Below are 26,380 nucleotides of genomic sequence, written 5' to 3'. Positions count from 1 at the left end.
TCAGGTGGAATTGTAGCAGTAGCTTGGTTGTGTGCAGTGAAAGTCTTTGATACATAAAGAAACATTATTACAGAATAAAATAAAACTGAATCTAATGGTATATGTGTAGCAGTGCAACTCTGTGGTTAGATGTTTGGGTTCCAGGCTCAGTCATAATGTGTGGCGCCTTGGGCAAGTGTCATCTACTATAGGCCCAGGTCGGCTACAGCCTTTTGAGTGGATTTTGGTCGGCAGAAACTGAAATAAGCCCATTGTGTGTGTGTGTGTGTGTGTGTGTGTGTCTGTTTATCCCCTACCACTGTTTCATAACCAATGTTGGTTTGTGTACATCCCCATAACTTAACAGTTCAGTAAAAGAAACTGACAGCACAAGCATCACACTTAAATATAAGGACTGGGGTTGATTTGTTCGACTAAACCTTTCAAGGGGGGTATTCCAGCATGGCCACAGACTAAAACAAGTAAAAGATATCTAATGTGTGTTTTAAAGGGTTATCATGCCTTCACTATGACACAATTGTTTCAAGTTATTTCAGATGTCATGGCAGTATCAAAGTTATATCCTTACTTTCACACACCAACTTCCTTTCTTCTGTTAGGATATCAACCTACACTCTCTGCCTTTTCCATCCAACCATCACTTCTTTTCTGTGTTATGACTGGGTTCTTGTCAATTATATGTAACTTGTGTGGAGGCACAATGGCCCAGTGGTTAGGGCATCAGACTTATGGTTGTAGGATCACGGTATCAATTCACAGACCAGGAATTGTGAGTATTTATTAAGAGAAAACACCTAAAGATCCACAAGGGTCTGGCAGGCAGGGGAGGTGACAAACCCTGCTGTATACTTTCACCACAACTTTCTCTCAGTCTTTCATCTTGTTTCTGTTGTACCTGTATTTCAAAGGGCCAGCCTTGTCACACTCTGTGACACGTTGAATCTCCCCGAGAACAACGTTATGTGTCTGTGGAGTGCTCAGCCACTTGCACATTAATTTCATGAGCAGGTGGTTCCGTTGATCGGATCAACTGGAACCCTCGTCATCATAACCAAAGGCGTGCCATGATATATATATATATATATATATATATATATATATATATATATATGACAGGTATACATAGCCAAAGATGTAGCAGAAAAGAAGTTTGCCAATGTCCAGCGACGTGAGGACCAAAGAGCTGAGGTATTTCGGATTGCCAGACAGTGTGTCAGAGAAAATAGTGATGTTACAGGAGAGAAATGTGTCCGCATGGATGATGGGGCACTTGCTTTTACTGTTAGTGAAAAGAAAGAGGCTTGGAGAAGACATTATGAAAGACTGCTGAATGAATGGGAGGAGGAGAGCCTGCCAAATGTTGACCCAGTAGAGGGACCAGCTACCCGAATAGACAGCTCCCTTGTAGTTAAGGCAATTAAGGATATGAAACCGGGTAAAGCCCCCGGCCCATCAGGAATCACTGCTGAGATGCTTAAAATAGCTGGCTATGTGGGCTATGGCCTAGTCACCCACATTGTAAACCAGGTAGTTCATAATGGAGTCATACCCAATGACTGGTATAGCAGCACCATAGTTAACTGCTACAAGGGTAAGGGTGATGCTCTAGATAGAAATAACTACAGGGGTATCAAACTGTTGGATCAGGTGATGAAGGTCATAGAGAGGGTTATAACCCATCTCATTAGGGAGAGAATTTGCTTAGATGAAATGCAGTTCGGTTTTGTGCCGGGTAGAAGCACCACTGATGCTATATTCCTGGTCCGACAACTGCAGGAGAAGTACCTAGCTAAAGATAAACCCCTCTACATAGTTTTTGTGGACTTGGAGAAAGCCTTTGATAGGGTTCCCCATTCCCTTATCTGGTGGTCGATGCGGAAACTGGAGATTGACGAATGGCTAATAAGGGCTGTACAGGCTCTATACAGAGAGGCTGTCAGCAAGGTTAGGATTGGCAACGAATATAGTGAAGAATTCCGGGTAGAAGTAGGTGTGCACCAAGGCTTAGCCCTCAGTCCCCTTTTATTCATCATAGTCCTCCAGGCAATAACAGAGGAATTCAAAACAGGATGCCCTTGGGAGCTCCTCTATGCTGATGACCTGGCTCTCATAGCAGAATCACTACCGGAACTAGAAAAGAAATTTCGCGTGTGGAAGCAAGGGTTAGAATCAAAGGGCCTTAGAGTAAATGTAGCAAAGACCAAAGTTATAGTAAGCAGAAAGGCGAACTCAGCACACACCCCCTCGGGCAGGTGGCCCTGCTCGATCTGTAGGAAAGGTGTAGGTAGAAACTCCATAAAATGCACCCAATGTAAGCTATGGGCGCACAAGAGGTGCAGCAACATTAAAGGGAAATTAACAGATAAGATAGCTTTCATGTGCGGCAGATGCACAGGGACAATAGATACCACAGACACTCAGGAGATATGCTGTGACTGCAAAGACCCGGGCTGATGTCAGCGCCACCCCGACTGGCTCCTGTGCCGGTGGCACATAAAAAGACCATCCGAACGTTGGCTGGCTTCCGTGTCGCTGGCACGTTAAAAGCTCCAACCGATCATGACCGATGCCGGACCCCCCCTGGCACCTGTGCAGGTGGCACGTAAAAAGCACCCACTACACTCACGGAGTGGTTGGCGTTAGGAAGGGCATCCAGCCGTAGAAACTCTGCCAGATCAGACTGGAGCCTGGAGCAGCCCCTGGCTTCCCAGACCCCGGTCGAACCGTCCAACCCGTGCTAGCGCGGAAAACGGACGTTAAACGATAATGATGATGATGATGATGATATATATATATATATATATATATATATATATGTGTGTGTGTGTGTGTGTGTGTGGAGGCGCAATGGCCCAGTGGTTAGGGCAGCGGACTCGCGGTTTTGATTCCCAGACCGGGCGTTGTGAGTGTTTTTTGAGCGAAAACCCCTAAAGCTCCACGATGCTCCAGCAGGGTCTTGTGGCGATCCCTGCTGTACTCTTTTGCCACAACTTTCTCTCACTCTTTCTTCTGTTGGCTTGCTCGCTTAGCCAGCGAGATGGCATCATTTGAAGGCTAAAACATCTGAAGCGCATTGTGACCAGCGATGTGTATCAACATCTGATAGCCTGGTCGGTCACGGTGATCACGGTGATCATCATCATCATCATCATTTAGCGTCCGTTTTCCATGCTAGCATGGGTTGGACGGTTTAGCTATATATATATGTACATTTTTCAAAATGTAACCACATGTGAATCATTGGTGATTTTTTCCTCCATCTTCCATTTGTATTGGACTTTCCTCTGTTTCTGAAGAAGAGCTTTGCTCAAAATGTTAAACCATCTTTCTTTCCTGAGTGTCTGCTAATATTTTACATGTACCATAACCTTGCGTTGTTTTGTTTTTGTGTTTGTTCTTCATTTAAATATATATATATATATATATATATATATATATATATCCTTGCATTCACATTCAGCTATCATCTGTATAAATATATTCTGCTTTCAATTCCTGTTACATTTGCAGATACTCATCCTTTGTCATGTTACATCTTCACCAAATCCCACTTACTAAATTATATTTGCTCTCTTCTTTAGTTTCACAGATGAAATAATATTCATGGAATACTCTCTAAATAAATATTTAAAAACTCTTGCTGTTTATACCTCTCTCTTTGTCTCTCCTGCTCTTGTGGACTCTCTTATTTTAGCTCAAGACTCTAAGGTTGTACATGAGTCACCCTGTCAAATCAATAACCAGAAACATGAGGCCCAACCTCACTTGTAGATGTTTTACTAATCACGGAGAAAGAAAGAGCTGAGCTGGTTAAGATTTGAAGTAAATTATTCTGTTTCAAATTTCCTAAATTATTCCAGCAGCTTCTTTCTTTGTTGCCAGCTGCACCTCGCAACTATTAATTGATATAAGTATATTTTCAATATTGTTCCACTAATTATGATAGAAGACAGTTCGTCTGGGAAAAATAAATGTTAAATCGAAAGTTAGCAGGAATGGTGCATTGCTTTGGAGTTTGGTACCACCCAGTCTATGTCTGTAGCCAATTTATTAAAATTAATCTACAGAAAAAAAAGCTTGGTTTTTTTTTTGTTGTTTTTTTTTCTTTTAATGGTAAACAGAATGAAAGACCTTAATTGATCCCTACTTTCTCCTTCTACATTTGCGTTTTTATTTCTTTTTATTCCTTTCTTCTTTTTATTTATTTCATCTTTTGCGTCTCTCTCTATATTTTCTTGTCTTTGATATCATATCTTCTCATTTCTTCAGATCAGATGTCAATCAATGTTGTATTTGTTGAGTTTTTCTTCTTCTGATGACATCCATTATACTAGAAGTAGACTCACCACCTCCACCTAGCTTTGTCCAACCACTCATGAAACACTGTCATTGCTGTTGGTATTAGTTGTTAAATTTCAAATTGAAGGAGCAGTAACAACCAGAATTGAAACAAGTTAACACTCACTCCTTTTCTTACCACCCTTCACACACACACACACACACACACACACACACTTGGTAGAATGACTCCAAGTGGCATAAAAGCTTTTGTGATTTAAAAATTAGGAAATAAAATATTGAAGCTCAAAATTTGTAACACATGAGTAAACTGTAATAATTGAGGATTCGATAGGTTTCCCCCCAGTACTCCTGATCATCATTGAAAATCAGTTGAAAGAAATAATTGATGGTTAATAATGGACCTGTCTTTTTATTTCCTTTCTTCATCAGTTTTACTTTGGTAAACCTATAAATGCAGCTCATCAAAGAAGCTTTCAGTCGGTGTTCTAGCTATTTTCATACTCTAATTTCATAATGCTCCCTCAACAAACTACGTTTTTTTGCACATCTTTCTGTACGTACACACACACACACACTCTCTCATGCAGTGATGTGAAATGATTAATTTTCTTTACTGCTGTAAGTTACAGGCTTTAGCAGTCTAGTAATGTTTTTTCCTGTTACTTACTTCTTTCAATTAAATAGTCAAGTCCCCCCCTCGTCCCTTTGCCACCCTCATTTTTACCTTCCCCAGGAAGGTTGTTGATTCATTATGAAAATGTTGTGAAATAGCTGTTGGGCATTCTTCTATATTTAGAAGTTTCAAATTGTGTATGAATGCATTGAATTATATCAGCAGTTGACAGTTTAGAAAACTTATTATGTGGGACTAGGAGTGCTTCTTTTCAGCTGAGTTTCTGGTTAATCCCCATAAAAGCAAAATCACTCCACTCTACTTTACAATTGTTCTGCCTTCTTCATAGCGACGTAACCGTTATATACCTACAATCTGTAATGAGATTCTTTTTTCCCTATGATGATACGAATATTTTCAGGAATCATTTTGTTAGTATTCATGATTTTATGAGTTTTTAAAATTCTCTTTTGATTCTCTTTTCACATGAACAATAATGCTGTTTGTATATAGTCTAGTTTAGAAAGACACCAGGGTAACGTTGTTAGCAGAGGAGAGTGAAGTATTGTCTATGTCTATTTATTTATCTATTGTTGGTCTCTTTAAATCACATTATTGTTGTTATTGTTGCTGCTAAATGTTTAAAAACTTTTTCATTTGGTGATTATGAATTTTGTTTTACTGTTTTCATTACTGAGAAGCTGTCACAGGAAAGGTATCCATGTAGACCCACCCTAGAATTCATCGTTGTTCAGTTTTTTGTTTTGTTTTTTATACTATAAAAATACATTTTTCTTTGAACCAATTATTTTTTACTGTAAATAACTGTTTTGCTTTATGAAAAATTCATATATGTACTTTTGTATATATTTTTACACACATACATGTATATATAGATATGTAGCTATAGGTATACAAAAATAGATAGTATATGTATTGCTGTATCCCTTAACCATCTGTTGGAGTGGTTGGAGATGGTTAGCGTCTCAGGTATGTCTCAGACATTTTCAGTCTGGCAAAAACCATTTATCTCCAGGTCTAAATACAGTCAATTTCTTTCAGAAAGGGAGAGTTAGAAAAAGAGAAGAATTGGCCCCAGTACAGAACTGGTACTTATTTATCAACCATGAATGGATGAAAAGCAAAGTTGGTTTAATTTCGACTCAGAGTAAACGGATCTAGAACAATTATTACAAAGAAATCTATCTGAAGTTTTAGTGGCTCTACCACTCAGCTACTTTGTATATGTAGATATATATATATATATACACACACACACACTTGATTACTTGATATGCATATACACTCACAAACACACACAGTTTTCACCAGTACATTAATTTATGCAGACACAGAATATAAAATTACATATCTATAAATTAATAATTAATATTTTTAATTTCATCATCCTCGTTTAACATCCACTACTTTACTCATATAAAAATTAATTAAAAATCAAAAAGTATAAAAGATTGGGTGGCCTAAACACATGGCTATTCATGTCAAACAAGATCTCCATAGTAATTATTGTCTATGTATGTATAATAACAGTTATTTATGTAACCATACACACTCTGAAAAATAAAAATTGAATTTCTTGTTATTTCTAAACTTTTAAGACTTGTTGCTAATCATAATGCTTCATAGAGAGAAGCAAGTATTGCAGGTGCCTCTCCACCTGTCAGCAAGGTTTAAACAAACTTAGTATGAAACTAAATAACATGACACCTGTTATTTCTTGACAAACTGATGTTTTCTAGTTTTGTGAATAATTAAGTTTTGTTAATGAATAGATGTGAACTGACCATAAGTTTGTAAATTCTGAAGATGTAAGACCCTAAATGCTACATATCTCCTTTCACGTGTGTACAGGATCCAGGGACTGTCAGATATTCAGGCAATGTGTTATTCCAACAGAATATTTTGTCTGTCAACTCTTCAATCCAACAATGTTGATAGTGTTAGTCATTATTAATGAATAAATGAATAATTACCTACCAAATCAAGAGATCTGAGACTTATAAGGGACGATGAAATGTTGATAGCAGGGAATTGATTACGAAAGGGTTGTTTAACAAAAAACTCGCCATCACATTGGGCTATCTAATACACACTAGAAAAGATCAATTATTTTAATTCTTAATATTTCTTTCAGTGTATCTCACCTTCCTCCAGAAGAAGATTTTTTTTCTTTGACTAAAAAAAGGGATAAATGACTTTCAATAACATCATTAAAGATGGCAAAGTCACAATAGCTTGAATAAACTTCATTATTTTACATAGTTGTAATTAATACTATTGTGTAACTGGTATTTGATAATTGTAATTTCTTCTGATGAATTTTTTTAATGTATTTTTAAGTTTCATATATGCTTTTTTTTTCTCTCTTTTAGTCAAATGGCAATGGTTATACTGACAGTCAAGGATTAGTTACCATCAAAATGAAACCGGATGAACAAGGGAAATTTGGGTTTAATGTGAAGGTATGTAGTATTGTGTTTCATGCTAATCCTAAGCATCTTAGCAGGGTAGAGAATCGTACTATATTGTCAGCAGCAGCTTGTTTCATCTCTAACTTCCAATCATGCTGGATTCACCTCTGTTTTTATTTTGTTTTTTGTTTTTTTACGGGAAAAATTTCACATGGTCTGAAAAAAAAATAAAAAGCTTCCTTCAAATATAAATTTCTGGTAGAAAACCCAACCCACAGTTATTGTTTAATTTATTTATTCAACACTGATCCAGTATTTTCCAAATTATATGATACATGGACCATGTTTATAACATACGAAAATTAGATATGGAAAATAAGAACTCTTTTGAATTATTTTGCTTTATACAAGAGACATAGATTAATTATGTTGAACTAGTCTAATTACATGTAGTTTAATTACGTGTAGCCATTCTACTTCAATAATGACTTTCTCCATTTTTGCTTTGGTTTTATGACAACAGAGAGAAATAATACTCATTACTTTTGATAATTGCTTACACTGTAATGAATTGAATAAATACACCAATTGCTGATTAACTTATAGCCATAATTCTCTCATCCTACTTTACTCAGAGTCAATGAATGGGGCCCAGATCTGTATTGTCAGTACCACTGGAGGAAAGTGTCATGAATAAGTGTTGTATAGAATAAGCAATGGCCATGTCTCATTAGATCAGGGGTCCCCAAACTTTTTAGACCATTGACCCTTTCATGGAACCTTTGACCTCTCATCAACCCCCCAAGGCATGTACAAGAAAATAAATATAATTAAGTAGATGTGCATCTATTAACCCCTTGAATAGTCCCATCAACCCCCAGGGGTCGATATCGACCGCTTTGGAGACCCTTGTACTAGATGAAGAGTTTAGAGTGAAGTCATTTGATTCTATGCAGCTTTGGAGTTCTTGCCAAAATTTCTTGAACATGTTACAGCAAAGGGCATAGAAATTGTGAATTAAATGGTTTACCATTTCAGTGTCGAGCTGCTGTGCTTTACATTTCTAAAGAATTTGGTCATAACCTCTGCAAGTATATTCCAAGCAGTTACTTGAGCTTCGTTCATGGAAAGCACAAATTCTGGTTCCCCGAGAAGCTTTCTCATTTGTGATCCATTGAAAATAGCAACCTTCAATTTTTCTTCATTAAACCCTGGAAAAACTCTATAAATATAATCAATGCAGTCCCCTTCCTTTCACAAATTGTTTCATTAAACCCATATGAAGGGGAGGGAAATTAATTCTGTTTTTGTCAATTAATGGCTAATTTATAATGTTCATTTTGTTTTGTGTTTTCAACATTCATTTGAGCTCTTGTTGGCCAATCCTTTCTCTATCAAAGTTCAGAATTTACTCTAATGTCCCACAAGCAAAGAAAGCATGGGTATTCATACACCTGCTCTATTGCCCAAGGAGAAATCAAAACATCTTCAGATCTATGCATATGATCCAGTCATGATGGTTGTAGGCTATCACATTCAAAACGTGTTTCACACTTTCTATTTTGCCTTCACTGAGTGAGCCATCAGAATTGAACCAAATTCATTCCCATCGTGGAGAAGAACATACTTCAAACTTCACTTTGAACTATCACTTAAAAGTCTCTAGCCATCAGGAGATTAGTTTTTCACAACCATTTCATTTAAGGCAGGTTCAATAATATTACCATACACAAAAATCTTATTCACTAAAATACTATAAAAATGCTTTGTGTCTTTTGCAGTAAAATGATATTGTAACATTTAGATGCAACAAGTGTTTTTTTCAGCGAGTCTTGAGGCTAGCAACTCTGAGGACAGGTCTGAATAACGAACCAAGTCATTCATTTTCTGAGAATTTCTCTGGAATTGATTCTTCAACATAACTTCAGTCATCATCCGTCCAGCAAGTTGTCATCTGGTTCCTGTATATATTTTCCCTATCTCGGTCAATACTCACTTTGTAAATGAGCACAGGAATCTCATCACTGGCAGATTCTGGTCAGATTGCTGATGCCAAATTTTCACTTTGTTTTAAGTATTAAAATCTTTTAGTATTAGCTACCATAAAAACCCATGTAATTTGCACACCTGTGTAATTTACACAGGTAATTTTCAGAATAAAAATCATTAAAAAAGGTTTCTACTCATGTAAAATTCACACCCAAATGTTTTCAGAATTGCCAATATAGCCAGGGGCAAGATATTTTCAGTTTAGCTGTATTTAGCATAATTTCATTTACTTATGATTAGATCTTATTAAATTTTCATTAAATAAAAATAATTTCTGTTCAACAGGTATCACATTAAAACTTATTAAATTACAAAGTGTTTGTATTGTATATGATAAACGTTATTTTACATTTCTTGCCCACAAGAGATTATGTCTGATCATTAGCATACTGGTGTATGTCTTCTCAAATCATAATCACAGAAAAAATTGTTGATAATTCTTATCAACAAAAACAAAGCTGATAAATATGCACAGGTGTTGCAAAATAAGTTTAATTACCAATAAACATCAGCTTGGATGACACTTTACTCCACTGAGTAAAATATGTAAAATATGGCTCACACTGTGATTACCAGCATGATGTCAGACTTCAAAAAGTAGTTAACCATTTAATGGTTTTTTAGTAAATTTATACAAAAAAAGTAAGCATTATACCATCCATTATAAACAGAAGTCAACTTCATTATATTTAAGCCGTTATTTTTTCTATAAAAGTCTATTCTGACATTAAATGAGTCAACTTCGGGTACGAATAGTTCAGTTTTGTACATTTCTAAAAAAAAATCTGGAAATGACCTACTCCCCTAAAGTTCATTTTTATTTTTGTGAAAAAGAAATGTGGAAATTACATGGGTTTTTACGGTAAACAGAAAAAGTTTGTATCAGATGGTTAGATTCTTTCCGAATCATTTGTATTCCAAATTCTAGTTTCTTCCTTTTTCCAGTTGCCCATCCTCACAAGGTGCCCAATCCTTATCCTGGTCTCCAATTCTCAGTTTAAAGTCCAGAAAATATAACTTTTTCACTAAATCAGTTCTGTTGCTTCATTGTTTCTGCAAAGTGTAAGAATCACAAGTGAAACAAAAGTAATTAGCATTATTTTAGCATTTTCTTCACTTAGAAGTCACATCATTTAATTGTTAATTAGATAAAGACTTTTCTTGCCCCCATAAAAGCAAATATGAGAAAAAACTTAATTTGGTATCCGCATATATGATTCATTGAATAAAATCAATTCCATAACCTTAGAAAATCTTGTTGTTTCCATTCTGGAATTCAGACAACGGCCTTCCATGTCATTTCATAATCTGGAAGGAACAATGCCATGGCTTTCTGCAGAACATAATTTCATCACAGCTCTGGTTTTACCGGATGTACAGTATTTCTGTCTCACAAAAATCAAGCAAGATGGTTAAAAATGAACATTTTTCAAAGTCAGCATTAATATTAGTTGCAAACATTTATAAACATTCAGAGCACAATTTTGTTTTTAACCCGTGAAATTTGAATGAAGAATCAGTCTCTCTCTCCCCCCCCCCCCTGTCTATTCAGCTAAATTAGGCCTCTCTATATATCAGCTATTTATGCTACACATCTTATAGCATAGCCTGATGCTGTGTGAACTGAGATGGTCCTTGATAGACATCCCCTTGATATTAAATAAAGTGTCAATTTGTAACCTTAGTTCCAAGATCCAATTTGGAAAATTGAGCTACATGACTGAATAGAATTTTTTTATTCAACAAAAAACTCACAAGAAAAAAAAATGGAAATTATTATAATTATCATTTTTACAGTTAGAGAGTGAATGGCTGAATGAGTAGTGTACCAAACAAATATTTGATATTGTTTGATATTGTGTCACTTTATTTTCTCAGTTCATCTTTGTTGTTTTATAAGATGGTATCAAAAAGTTTGCAGACTAGTTGTGTTTGATAAAAAATAACTTACTTACCTAAGTTTTAGCATCATCTCCTTCAACATAGCCATGTTGTGCAGCAATACTCTGGTCCCAGCATTCTTGCCATTTTTTTAATCTGGCCTGGAAGCTATTTTCCATAAGTAAGTCAAGGGTCCTTCTGTGATTCACTCTGAATCTTGACAATGGTGCTAAAGCAGCAGCCTTAGAGCTGCTGTCATATTTTAGGGAAGAGACAGAATTCCATAGGTGAATAGGGCAGGTGTAGAAGTGATGCCATGGTGTTTTTGGCAAGGAATCCACAAATGAGGAGAGCTTGATGACAGGGTGCATTTTTGTTGTAAAGAATCTAATTTTTCACACTGCACAGATCTGGTTGCTTTCACCAAATGTCCTCCCTCAAACGCTTCTCAAATGCCTCAAAACATCACAGTAGAACTCTCAATTGATGGTCTGGCCCTGGGGAGGAATTCTCTAAGCACAATATCACGGATGTTGAAAAAACCATTGAGCATGCTCTTGATTGAGCTGTGGCTCTGTCATGCCTTCTTCACTTGTGGAGATGAAGGGCTCTTCCATTGTGATGACTGCTGCGTTGGCTCTTTGCTCCAACAAAATCACAGACTACAGCATACACACATGCGATCACAAAAATGCAAATTTCACAACTTTCAAAGTAAACACAGTGATGTCACTCAGCAGAGTGCCCCATGAAGGTCACTGCTAACTCTCGTTGTGCACATGCAACCATGTGCTGCCATTTGTTGGCATGCTACAGAACTAGTCCAGGAAGTAGTTGATACCACCTCGTACAATTCTCTAACGCTGATAAACTATTACTTGGATCAATTTAAGAAAGTTGTTCAGTCTCTTGTGATCTTGTGCCCAAATAAGAAACTATTTACATTGTCTGTGGCTAAATCAGCAGAATATTTCAGTAGTTTTGGCTAATGAATTTGCCTTCCATTTTCCCATTGTCAAAAAATAAAAATAAAATGATATCTTTCTGATTGTTGGTGTTTGTTAAGCTTGACCTACTACTACTACTACTACCCAATTCTTTACATACTTAGCTTTTGGGGGATTTTTTGAAACAGTTGAAAAATCCCAATTTTACAATTACTATGTTTTCTTTTCCTTCTTGTTTTTAGGGTGGATCTGACCAGTGTATGCCCATCATAGTTTCTCGGGTGGCACCCAATACCCCAGCAGATTTATGTATACCTCGGCTAAACGAGGGCGACCAAGTGTTATTTATAAATGGCCGTGATGTTTCTCAACACACTCATGAACAGGTAGGTGCCTTATAACTGTATATTTTTTTATTCTTTTTATACCATTTTGAGATCAGTGCGGCTCTACACTGATCTGGTTTGGTCTCTTTTAATGCAGATTTGTAGTTTTATCACAGCAGATCTCTTGAGAATTTTAGTAATTTCATTCCCTTAACAGATTAACTGTATAATGTCAGTGACTTATTTTTTTAGGACTGGCCTAATTCACTAGAATATGTATTAAGGTTTATGCTGATAAAACTTGAATTGGTTTGCTGAGATGGAAATCAGTTTATTTTTGTTATATGTTATCAAATAAATCTAAATAGTCTTGTTAGAATTACCAAGTTCTATGAAGCTGTCAGGTTGCAAATTACATTCTATTCACTGATAAAGTCAGTCTTCAATCTGACTTAGAAGCAAGCTATACTATTAACTTGACAGTGTTGGGGTATGTTGCAGGGTATGTTACTAGACAAGTTTTAGTTTCACTCAAGTCCACTTTGAATTGTTTTAAATTAAGTTGTAATTGTAAAATATGTAAACAAAGTGGAATAATAGATCATGGCCTAGTAGATTAGATGCCTCTGGATCTGCTCTGGACAACTGAGCACATTATCTCGACCCAAAAAGTGATTGGATGCTACAGTTATTTTAATGTGTAAGTTTATCTTCATCCACCACATGCCCAAAACAGCGATGTTGCAACCTCATTGCTACTTTTCACCATCACAGGATATATGTTGCATGAAATTAGTGGGTCACTGTGAGATGTTCAATTAATTACAGTTTTGCTAAAGATCAATTTAATTAACAATAAAAAGATTTAACCATAAATGTATTAATGTGATTCATTTCCTTTCTTTATCAGGTTGTGATGTTTATCAAAGCGTCTCGGGAGACACATTCAGGAGAATTAGCTCTTATTATTAGACCTAATGGTAAATTCCTTTTCTATTAGTTTTTTTACATGCTCCAGTCAGTCCATATTCACACACACACACACACACACACACACACACACACACACACACACCTCTGTTCAGTGTTATTTTTATAATATCTCCATGCCACTTATGTCTGATAGTGATCATCTTACAGCAGTGTTAAGACTACTCTTGGACTATGGAATGTAACTGTTTGTCTTACATATTTGTTTTTGTTATATTGTGTTACCCTCTGAGGGTAATTCCTTGCTGTAGCAAACGGTTTGCATGGTCTGAGAACACTGAGAGTAATGTCCTTGAGAATTTAGGGTCACCCATAACAATAAGATTATAGAAGAGAACCCAAAGTGAACATGACCGATCTCCTTCAAGACTCCAGTGCCAGTGCAAGTGGCTATAGATAACAATGGTTGATCTCATTTGAACGAGCAGATGAGAGCAACACCAAAAGAACTAAGCTTAACAAGGTCTTACTCAAGGCTGCAACCAAGTCAGGAGCAATTTATTGTAGTTCCACTGCTTGTCTCATTCATATCTTCTACTAGGTGTGGTCCTAAAACCCTAATGTCTTATCTCTCAGTGCCCTGACAAATTAAGCTACCTTGTAAAGGAATCCATTTCTATCGGAATATCTTCCAGTTGACATTTCTTTCAACATTTTAACCAGTTCTTGAAAGCTTTCATATTTTTATCAATATCTTTCTTTTACTTGTTTCAGTCATTAGACTCTGCAGCTATCAGTCACAACTCAACCGTAGTCTTTTGTTGTTTTTTGTTTTTTTTTTTTCAAGTCTGGTACTTATTTTATCAGTCTTTTTCAATGAACTGCTAAGTTACAGAGACATAAGCACACCAACACTGATTGTCAAATGATGGTGGAAGACAAACACAAACAAAGACATATGCATGCATATCTATCTATCTATCTATCTATCTATCTATCTATATATATATATATATATATATATATATATTTCTTTACTACCCACAAGGGGCTAAACACAGAGGGGACAAACAAGGACAGACAAAGGGATTAAGTCGACTACATCGACCCCAGTGCGTAACTGGTACTTAATTTATCGACCCCGAAAGGATGAAAGGCAAAGTCGACCTCGGCGGAATTTGAACTCGGAACGTAACGACAGACGAAATACGGCTACGAATCTCGCCCGGCGTGCTAACGTTTCTACCAGCTCGCCGCCTATATATATATATATATATATATATATATACATACATACATACATACATACACACACAAGCAACAGGCTTCTTTCAGTTTCCATTTCCATCTGCCAAATTCACTGACAAGGTTTTGGTCTGTTAAGACAATACCAAAAATCACTTGCCCAAGGTGCCACACAGTGAGACTGAACCCAGAACCATGTGGTTAGGAAGCAAGTTTCTTACTGCACAGCCATACCTACACTTATATATTTTATATTTATATTTATTTTTATCTCTTTATTTTACTTGAAAAATCTAACAGTAATGGAACACGAACAGTGAAAATGGGTTTCTTGTTGCTTGAAGTGTCTACTCTAGAACTGTACATTAGTAGCAGATGTGTGACAGTTACCATCTCAGGGCCTAGTGGTTACTTTGAAGTTCTGATTCTACATCTGTATCTGGATAGGGCTATTCTGGAATATCAATGCCCTTAACAGGGAAGACTAGAAAATGTTGGCTAAAAATCACAATCGTTTCTTTGGTTCTTGACTGGGCAACCAAACTTAACAGATTGTCCTTCAGGCAGTTGAAACTCTAAGGACACTGAATCTTGATCTACTAACCTGAATAAGAATACTTTTTAATATAAACAACATGGAGAGGCCACAACATGTAGCCCTTGTTTCAAAAGAACTTTCTCATCATCAGCATTGACATTATTACCCTATGTGAAACATTGCTTCCAGGAAGAAAAGAAAATTGATGAGACAAGTTCTGGTTACATTTTCTTTTGGAAAGAGGAAGAGGAAAGAGAAAATAGAATTCAAGGAGTTGGTTTTGTTTGTTGTAGGGTCACTTAATTCCATCAACTAGCTCAAACTGACATCAGTGGATACCTTATGACTCTCTCTGTGTTCCTCAACACTACTACACTCATTTCAGCTTATGCTCCAATTCTTGATGCTAACAAAGGTGTGGAAAACCAGTTTTACTGACAACTAACACCATTTTGAAAGTATCATCAAGAAATAAAGTTCTACTCTAAGGAGATAATCAGCTTTAAGATGGCATTAGTAAAGAAAGTATTGGATTGTAGTGTTGGTGTGAATCTTCTCTTTGGCTTCCCTTAAAAATGCTCCCACTTTTATCACTAACACTCAGTTCCAATTGATGAAAACCACAAGAATGCATCCACTTTTCTAGCATTGACACCTTCTGGAGAATGAGACAAGAAAAATGTCCTTGGTACCAGAACAATTGTTTTATCATCACAAACATAAATTGTTGAAGACAGTCCAAGGAACTAACAGTCATTACTATATCAAAGAAAAATACGACAGTTCAAAGCTTAAAATGCTATCTTCAAAGACCAGTTTTAAACAGTTATTCACCTAGAGCTTAGTTCCTAACCTTATAGATTTCTTTAGAATTCTTCCCAAAGTTCAATGTGGATTTCATGATTTTTCCATGGAAGAAAAGGGCAGAGAAAATAGAAAACACTTCTCCCTATTTTCTACAGTTGGTCAAAAAGCTTGTGACAATGCAAGAAATGCTATGAAGATGGTTTCAACATTGCACAATGGTACATCAGGTTGTGTTTTTCATCAAAACAAACTTTATGAACAGTTCCTAATTGCATTCGGATTGAAGCAAGATTGCATTCTTGCACCTGTGCTCTTCGTTTAATGATTTTCTGCAATGTTTTTTGGTTTATTGCAGAATATTGAATATAGCCAGGTTTTGATTTCAGTGACTTGCCAACCCCTTAGAGCTTCAGTGTGCAGAGGATAACACTACTACTTTCTATCACACACATCAAAGTATTGAATCCACCATCTTAAAGCTCTGGCTACAATGGTCAGGACATGTGGTGAGAGTGAGGGAAAGATATTTCCTCATCAAATCCTCTTTAGTGAATTCACTACTGGGAAAAGACCACAAGGATGTCCTCCTTTCCACTGTTACAAAGACCAGCTAAAGTTTACCATCAAAGCAACTGGAACTGAGTCAAAGATATGGCAGATTTGACCCCACCAGAAATGTTTCAATTGGCATCATTCTATCAACACCTGAACTGACATTGTGAAGTCAAAAGAAATAAAATAGCTGAAGGAAAATGTAAAGAACACAAGTTGTAACAACAAGCACAACTTCCACCAGTTTTTCCTTGTCATCTAAGCAGCCATTTGTTTCGGAACCACGGATTCAGGTGGAGGTAACAGTTTTCAGATACAAGAACCAATTAACATCAAAGATGAGTCTTTATTAAAAAGCCTATTACAATTTTACCAGACTCCACGATGCAAAGTTTGGCTGTTACACATGGTCTTCAGTTTTCACTGCATTGGCACCTTGGACAGGAGTCTTCTACTGTAGCCTCAGATCCACCAATATCTTGCTAGGGAAACTCATTAACAAAAACTCTATAGAAGCCCATTGTATACATATGTGTTTGTGTGTGTGTGTTTAAATTCCATGTCCTTACATGAAAAGCATTAATCAAAAATGAGTTACTTGGAAAACAGGTGAGGATTAATGACAGGAAGGAGACCTAATTGTAAAATTGCCTTAATATGTATCCATCCAACCCATGCTAGCCTAGGAAAATAGATGTAAAATGAATAATCCCATTTTTAGGTTTTGTACTTACAATATTTCCTATCTCCATTGCATTTCAATGTGAAGGTGCCTGGCCAAGTGGTTGGGGTGATCTGTACTCATGATCTGTTGTGTTCTTAAGCAAAACCCTTCACTTCACATTGCTCTAATGCACTGTATGGGGATCAGCATGTCAAAGAAGAGACCCAAAGTCTCTTCTGCATGTCATAAAATGCAACTAAAAGAGGCTAAGGTAAGATTTGCACTCTGACCTTGTAAAACCCTCATCAGAAACAACTACCCAAAATAAACCCATGGGCTGGAGGGTTGTCCCCTGTTCCAGGGCAATCCCCTTACTACAGCCACTACTAAAGCTTCTTCATTTCAATAAAGCTTAACTTTTTGATCAGCATTAGATGTCTTATTCCTTGCTCCAGTAGATAAGAAAATTACTCCCGTTTCCCTCCTCATCATTTTACTGCCACTTTCCGTGCTGGATTCTACTGGATGGTCACCATGATCCAAGTGAGCCACTACTTGTACTTGTCATTTGCACTTGATTTCTGCAGCCGGGTACTTTTCCACTTTTGCTTGAAAATAATAGATGCAGTCTAGAGGCCATGTATGCAATCTATGAACAAGAACCCTTACAACGCTCAGAGATGAAGCCAATGTTAATGTGATACAGGTATAAAGATTATTAATGCATGCTTCAAAGATGAGATTAGGGGTCTGGGAAGCTTCATCTATTCATCCGTAGAAAAACTGGGGAAGTAAAGAAATGGATTTTTAATTTGTCTTTTATTGAATATTAAACAGATTTTGTTACTTGTTTTTGCAGTTTATGTTAGTGAAGATAATGCTGAAGAACCAGACTTGATGTATATACCTGAGACACACCAAATAGCAAGTACCATGTCTGGGGCCAACACTCTCCAGGCCTCCATGATGCTCCTGCAGGAGAGTCTGGAGAGTGGGGCTGCCATGGCACAGTTTGAAGTAAGTGAAAAGCTATTATTATATACACAAGTCCCACATTAATATCTCTCTCTCTCTCTCTCTCTCTCTCTCTCTCTCTCTCTCTCTCTCTCTCTCTCTCTCTCTCTCTCTCTCTCACACACACACACACACAAACTAAACGTTTTCTGTTGATCTTGTCTTTCCTCGCAAAAACTGCTAACTCTTTCACTCCTGTTCATTCAACCAAATACTTGATATTTTCAATTGTGATCCAATACCAATGGGTTATTGCTTCTCCAAGCCAGTGAAACAGCTAATGAGGGAGCTTCCATGCAATATCTCACTCTATTAGAAATAGCAGCCAATTTTTCCTCAAACCACACCATACCATCTTGAAAAGTAAAAACAAGTTGGATGGTATATTTCTAGATAATTTATGCCTGAACACTTTACAAGACGATTATAGCTGGAATACCTTTGATTATGTATTTGCTGGTTCAAAGCTGGCCTGGTGCCAAATAACAATCACAGCATTTGTAACTACGAGAATATTTGAATTTAGTATTGGAAGCTGGGACATTCAATCATCAAATACAGTTCTTCCATTGCTTACAGAGCTACCTTCATTTTGGTTGAGTGAATTGTGTCTCTGCTAAGAATGCAAAGAAAACTCTAGAAAATTGATTAATAGACCAACACCCTTGTCACTGAACCAGTTGCTCCCTCCTGTGTATCCATAAATATTCACATGTAATAATTCATATTGAATAGTATCTTAATATCAGCTTCTCATTATTGAGCCCTATTTGGTATTTACAGGAGAATAGGTGTCAGCAGGACTTGTTATAAACAAAAAAACAAAACTCATTTCATGCCACAAGAAGTGACCCAAGATCAACATCTGTATATCTTTACTGTCATCAGTCTTTCATGTAATTTCTGCTCTCAGCTTCAATATGTTCTCAACTATGTATCTTTTTTTTTCTTTTTCTTTTTCTTCTATTCAACAGCAACTTTATAGAAAAAAGCATGGCCTGACAATGAATGCAGCAAGGTTACCCGCCAACATCTCAAAGAACAGATACAGAGATGTGTCACCCTGTAAGTGTTGTTCTAATATATTGTTTACTCACTTGTTTTTATGGAAAATACCTTAAAACAGTATCCAGACAGAGAGAGGTTTGGTTTAAATACCTTAAATACCTTAAATACCTTAAATACCTTAAAACAGTATCCAGACAGAGAGAGGTTTGGTTTAAATACCTTAAATACCTTAAATACCTTAAATACCTTAAAACAGTATCCAGACAGAGAGAGGTTTGGTTTAAATACCTTAAATACCTTAAATACCTTAAATACCTTAAAACAGTATCCAGACAGAGAGAGGTTTGGCTTTTTCAGTCTTCCAAGGTTAAATGTTTGTTCTTGTTTAACCCCAGATGAAACTATTTGAAGAAACACATCACCAAAGACATTTTAGTTATGAGCATCCAGTCTTTAGAGCTAACTAGGACTACCATTATTCAACATGTCCTTACTTGTTTAAGATGGTGGGGTTTGGTTTGAGGAAGAGTTTCTGCTGCTATTTCTAGTCATAAATAGAGGCTTCCTTGTCTCACATAAGTACTACTAACATTGCCTTTAGATTCAAATGAGTTTCAATCCCTTGCTGTTACACTGACACTCATTTTACTAATAACTGCAAAACGTAGAAATGAACTTATTAAAAATAGACAGGAATAGCTCCAAGTCTAGAATTGCAATCTCTCTGACATTATTGAAATGGTAAATGCACACAAAGCCATTGCTTAACCTGAAAATATTGGTACAGTGAGTAATATACTTTGCCAGTGGCTGCAACAAAGTTTGAACTCATGACTATTTTGTCAATAGCTCAATCCTTTTTTAATCTTAAAGCTACCATAAGTGCCTTTACTGTATCCAGAAAGTTCGCTGCAGAAAAATTCACCTCAGGGTTTTTAGCTGTAGAAAAGTTCGCTGCATAGGAAATTTTACTGCAAAACAAAAGAGGGCTCCATCCCCCCACCCCCGTGCCGGTATATTATTATTTCAAGCAATAAGAAGGAGTAAAGCAATTTCTTTATTCATTTGACAATATTCTTTGTGTGGTCAACCCATTGCAATGGTGTCTGCCAAGTGGGAACTAGCAGAGGTGCTGTGAAATTAGTTGATGATCTTAACTTTGTTTATAAGATAGATGGGAAATAAAGTGAAAAAAACATATTGGAAATGTTCAGATTGCGCCTAGGTGGACTTTGCCTTTCATCCTTTGAAGGTTGATGTGTGTAACCAGTTCAGTTGATCATACAACTGGAATGATCATCCTAGAAACAAATGAAGATCCATTTCCCTTAGTTTTTGTTTACTTATACACATCAGCAAATGAACCGATGAAGTAATCTCTGTGTGGTTGTTCAATTTGCTAGAAATAACAGCCAAATTTCCCTCACACTATGCTCTAATATTCTAAAAATGAAGGACACATTAAATAATGTTGTCCTACATCTTCAATAAAAATACAGAATGGCTCATTCTGGCCTGACCTGGGGCTCATTCTGAAAGGCACTCGTTGCAACCATTGCTAGTGTACCGCCAGTGCAAATTCCCATGAATCACTTTCTTACTCATGTTGGACCTAGATTTACTGCACCTCTTTCTTTTTTCGTTTTTTAGGGCTAACACCCTTTTCTTTCAAATAATTTACTGCATCCACCTCTGTTTTCAAAATTTCCTTCAGAGTGATACAATTAAATGGATTGAATGTGGATAAAAAACAGAAAAACACGGAAAAAGTAAAGAGAGAAACATCATCATCATCATCATCATCATTTAGCATCCGTTTTCCATGCTAGCATGGGTTGGACGGTTCAACTGGGGTCTGGGGAGCCCGAAGGCTGCACCAGGCCGGTCAGATCTGGCAGTGTTTCTACAGCTGGATGCCCTTCCTAACGCCAACCACTCCGAGAGGAAGGGGTGGTTGACGAAATATATGGAAAATATGTAAAATATTAAGACATCCGACGCAAAAGTCTACAATAAAATTCTAATTGATAACTATAAATTTTTATTAAAACAAAACACAGGTAAATTGAATGTCATGGTGTGAAGAATCAACAAAACGTGCGGTTGTCATGGTAACAAGCTGTTAATGCCTCACCGTCTGTTGATTGGCTAAAATTTCCCAAATTTAATTCCAAATAACATCAAATTCTTTAATTTACGATACACCAAAATTGAAAACAATCCAAGCAAATTTAAAGGGGGCTGATTTTCTGATTAACAAGATCCAATTGCTTTACCCACTTCTTATTGGTTGAAACAATTATACACCAAGGGGGACAACTCATTTCTTTTTTGCGACAAACTTTTCTACAGCCAAAATTCCAAGGCAAATTTTCCTGCTTCAAAAATGTTTGTGGTGAACTTTCCTAGAACCCTGCCTTTATATGTATTTCAACGAGAATTATCTAGTAATGTTAAGTGAAATTAGATATTTTCAGTGTGTACTAAACAGATAGTAGTGGCATATGAAGGCTTGTAATTTTAGTCATGACAAATTATCTCTGATTGTTTTGGTCTGTTGATCTGAGAGATGCTTTACTGCTTTCATATTAGACTTGGAAACAAAAACAGTTTCTGCTCTAATAATTGATTAAATACCAGAAATGACCCAACCATCCAACCAAAGCTAATATTGACAAAAGAATTTTAAAAATGTGACTGGCAATATGTGGTCTGTTGAGTATTTGTATGTGTGTGTTGTAATACCAACATATATACACATACTTGTATGTATCTATTGATACATTTTCTCTTCTTTCTTTCTTTCTTTCTCTTTTTTTTTTTTTGAGAAGTAGAAAGAATATTGCAAAGAGGATTGCTAGTACCATGTAAAAAGCACCTAGTACACTCTGTAAATTAAGGAAGGGCATCCAGTTGTAGAACCCATGCCAAAACAGTGGTCGTGCAGTGTTAATTAGTGCCTCACCATTTTCAAATTTGACGTGGAGTAAATGCTTGAACCTCAGCAGTTATACAAGCTTTTCTGCTATTGGTAATTTGTTCTGGCTGTATTAGTGACATTTAGTTTGAATTTGTTGTTCCCACAGCTGAGATAGCAGAGATCTGTCTGTGGTGAATATATTTGGCTATCATCCTGTGCCATCTTGGGGAAAAAATTACAAGCATGATGATGAAGAGCTACATGAGAAATTTACAAAAGAGTTTCTTTGATGCTTTACATTGTTCATGAGATAAAAATTTAGAGAAAAATGGGATTACAGTTTCATGCTGCAGATTTTTGAAGGAAAACATGACAAACACACTTGAAGAGTTTTAGATTTTGAAGTTTTGTGCATCTTGGAAAACAAGTAAAATCAATGTCATCATTCTGTACGATATATTTTGAAAGCAGTTCCTTGTTCATTTTATTTCTATTACTATCTCAAAAGCTGCCCAATAAGGTGGCTTTTTAGCTCGCTCCTGTGGCAGGCTCTTCATTGGGCACTGGGCCCTACAATGACACTTAATGTATTCTGTACGATATATTTTGAAAGCAGTTCCTTGTTCATTTTATTTCTATTACTATCTCAAAAGCTGCCCAATAGGGTGGCTTTTTAGCTCGCTCCTGTGGCAGGCTCTTCATTGGGCACTGGGCCCTACAATGACACTTAATGTATTCTGTACGATATATTTTGAAAGCAGTTCCTTGTTCATTTTATTTCTATTACTATCTCAAAAGCTGCCCAATAAGGTGGCTTTTTAGCTCGCTCCTGTGGCAGGCTCTTCATTGGGCACTGGGCCCTACAATGACACTTAATGTATTCTGTACGATATATTTTGAAAGCAGTTCCTTGTTCATTTTATTTCTATTACTATCTCAAAAGCTGCCCAATAGGGTGGCTTTTTAGCTCGCTCCTGTGGCAGGCTCTTCATTGGGCACTGGGCCCTACAATGACACTTAATGTATTCTGTACGATATATTTTGAAAGCAGTTCCTTGTTCATTTTATTTCTATTACTATCTCAAAAGCTGCCCAATAGGGTGGCTTTTTAGCTCGCTCCTGTGGCAGGCTCTTCATTGGGCACTGGGCCCTACAATGACACTTAATGTATTCTGTACGATATATTTTGAAAGCAGTTCCTTGTTCATTTTATTTCTATTACTATCTCAAAAGCTGCCCAATAGGGTGGCTTTTTAGCTCGCTCCTGTGGCAGGCTCTTCATTGGGCACTGGGCCCTACAATGACACTTAATGTATTCTGTACGATATATTTTGAAAGCAGTTCCTTGTTCATTTTATTTCTATTACTATCTCAAAAGCTGCCCAATAAGGTGGCTTTTTAGCTCGCTCCTGTGGCAGGCTCTTCATTGGGCACTGGGCCCTACAATGACACTTAATGTATTCTGTACGATATATTTTGAAAGCAGTTCCTTGTTCATTTTATTTCTATTACTATCTCAAAAGCTGCCCAATAAGGTGGCTTTTTAGCTCGCTCCTGTGGCAGGCTCTTCATTGGGCACTGGGCCCTACAATGACACTTAATGTATTCTGTACGATATATTTTGAAAGCAGTTCCTTGTTCATTTTATTTCTATTACTATCTCAAAAGCTGCCCAATAGGGTGGCTTTTTAGCTCGCTCCTGTGGCAGGCTCTTCATTGGGCACTGGGCCCTACAATGACACTTAATGTATTCTGTACGATATATTTTGAAAGCAGTTCCTTGTTCATTTTATTTCTATTACTATCTCAAAAGCTGCCCAATAGGGTGGCTTTTTAGCTCGCTCCTGTGGCAGGCTCTTCATTGGGCACTGGGCCCTACAATGACACTTAATGTATTCTGTACGATATATTTTGAAAGCAGTTCCTTGTTCATTTTATTTCTATTACTATCTCAAAAGCTGCCCAATAGGGTGGCTTTTTAGCTCGCTCCTGTGGCAGGCTCTTCATTGGGCACTGGGCCCTACAATGACACTTAATGTATTCTGTACGATATATTTTGAAAGCAGTTCCTTGTTCATTTTATTTCTATTACTATCTCAAAAGCTGCCCAATAGGGTGGCTTTTTAGCTCGCTCCTGTGGCAGGCTCTTCATTGGGCACTGGGCCCTACAATGACACTTAATGTATTCTGTACGATATATTTTGAAAGCAGTTCCTTGTTCATTTTATTTCTATTACTATCTCAAAAGCTGCCCAATAGGGTGGCTTTTTAGCTCGCTCCTGTGGCAGGCTCTTCATTGGGCACTGGGCCCTACAATGACACTTAATGTATTCTGTACGATATATTTTGAAAGCAGTTCCTTGTTCATTTTATTTCTATTACTATCTCAAAAGCTGCCCAATAAGGTGGCTTTTTAGCTCGCTCCTGTGGCAGGCTCTTCATTGGGCACTGGGCCCTACAATGACACTTAATGTATTCTGTACGATATATTTTGAAAGCAGTTCCTTGTTCATTTTATTTCTATTACTATCTCAAAAGCTGCCCAATAAGGTGGCTTTTTAGCTCGCTCCTGTGGCAGGCTCTTCATTGGGCACTGGGCCCTACAATGACACTTAATGTATTCTGTACGATATATTTTGAAAGCAGTTCCTTGTTCATTTTATTTCTATTACTATCTCAAAAGCTGCCCAATAGGGTGGCTTTTTAGCTCGCTCCTGTGGCAGGCTCTTCATTGGGCACTGGGCCCTACAATGACACTTAATGTATTCTGTACGATATATTTTGAAAGCAGTTCCTTGTTCATTTTATTTCTATTACTATCTCAAAAGCTGCCCAATAAGGTGGCTTTTTAGCTCGCTCCTGTGGCAGGCTCTTCATTGGGCACTGGGCCCTACAATGACACTTAATGTATTCTGTACGATATATTTTGAAAGCAGTTCCTTGTTCATTTTATTTCTATTACTATCTCAAAAGCTGCCCAATAAGGTGGCTTTTTAGCTCGCTCCTGTGGCAGGCTCTTCATTGGGCACTGGGCCCTACAATGACACTTAATGTATTCTGTACGATATATTTTGAAAGCAGTTCCTTGTTCATTTTATTTCTATTACTATCTCAAAAGCTGCCCAATAAGGTGGCTTTTTAGCTCGCTCCTGTGGCAGGCTCTTCATTGGGCACTGGGCCCTACAATGACACTTAATGTATTCTGTACGATATATTTTGAAAGCAGTTCCTTGTTCATTTTATTTCTATTACTATCTCAAAAGCTGCCCAATAGGGTGGCTTTTTAGCTCGCTCCTGTGGCAGGCTCTTCATTGGGCACTGGGCCCTACAATGACACTTAATGTATTCTGTACGATAAATTTTGAAAGCAGTTCCTTGTTCATTTTATTTCTATTACTATCTCAAAAGCTGCCCAATAGGGTGGCTTTTTAGCTCGCTCCTGTGGCAGGCTCTTCATTGGGCACTGGGCCCTACAATGACACTTAATGTATTCTGTACGATATATTTTGAAAGCAGTTCCTTGTTCATTTTATTTCTATTACTATCTCAAAAGCTGCCCAATAAGGTGGCTTTTTAGCTCGCTCCTGTGGCAGGCTCTTCATTGGGCACTGGGCCCTACAATGACACTTAATGTATTCTGTACGATATATTTTGAAAGCAGTTCCTTGTTCATTTTATTTCTATTACTATCTCAAAAGCTGCCCAATAAGGTGGCTTTTTAGCTCGCTCCTGTGGCAGGCTCTTCATTGGGCACTGGGCCCTACAATGACACTTAATGTATTCTGTACGATATATTTTGAAAGCAGTTCCTTGTTCATTTTATTTCTATTACTATCTCAAAAGCTGCCCAATAGGGTGGCTTTTTAGCTCGCTCCTGTGGCAGGCTCTTCATTGGGCACTGGGCCCTACAATGACACTTAATGTATTCTGTACGATATATTTTGAAAGCAGTTCCTTGTTCATTTTATTTCTATTACTATCTCAAAAGCTGCCCAATAAGGTGGCTTTTTAGCTCGCTCCTGTGGCAGGCTCTTCATTGGGCACTGGGCCCTACAATGACACTTAATGTATTCTGTACGATATATTTTGAAAGCAGTTCCTTGTTCATTTTATTTCTATTACTATCTCAAAAGCTGCCCAATAGGGTGGCTT

The 26,380-nt window shown here is 37.1% G+C and overlaps 1 protein-coding gene across 9 annotated transcripts in view; it reads left to right on the top strand.

Annotated features, from left to right (window-relative positions):
- Nucleotides 1–26,380, top strand: part of LOC115215691 (tyrosine-protein phosphatase non-receptor type 4) — a 603,270-nt gene that overhangs the window by 532,562 nt on the left and 44,328 nt on the right. For all 9 annotated transcript variants that reach the window (XR_005000546.1, XM_029784972.2, XM_036505713.1 and 6 more), the window contains 5 exons: nt 7,309–7,398; nt 12,467–12,610; nt 13,461–13,530; nt 18,146–18,303; nt 19,275–19,365. Coding sequence is in view for 8 of the 9 variants with exons in the window: in XM_029784972.2 (XP_029640832.1) it covers nt 7,309–7,398; nt 12,467–12,610; nt 13,461–13,530; nt 18,146–18,303; nt 19,275–19,365 (553 nt within the window). In the remaining variant the exon portion in view is untranslated. The remainder of the gene's footprint in view (nt 1–7,308; nt 7,399–12,466; nt 12,611–13,460; nt 13,531–18,145; nt 18,304–19,274; nt 19,366–26,380) is intronic.

Source organism: Octopus sinensis, linkage group LG9 (assembly GCF_006345805.1).
Source record: "Octopus sinensis linkage group LG9, ASM634580v1, whole genome shotgun sequence".
NCBI classification, from domain to species: Eukaryota; Metazoa; Mollusca; class Cephalopoda; order Octopoda; family Octopodidae; genus Octopus; species Octopus sinensis.
The sequence above is the reverse complement of the archived record's forward strand: the minus strand, read 5'-3'. Positions and strand labels throughout refer to the sequence as shown.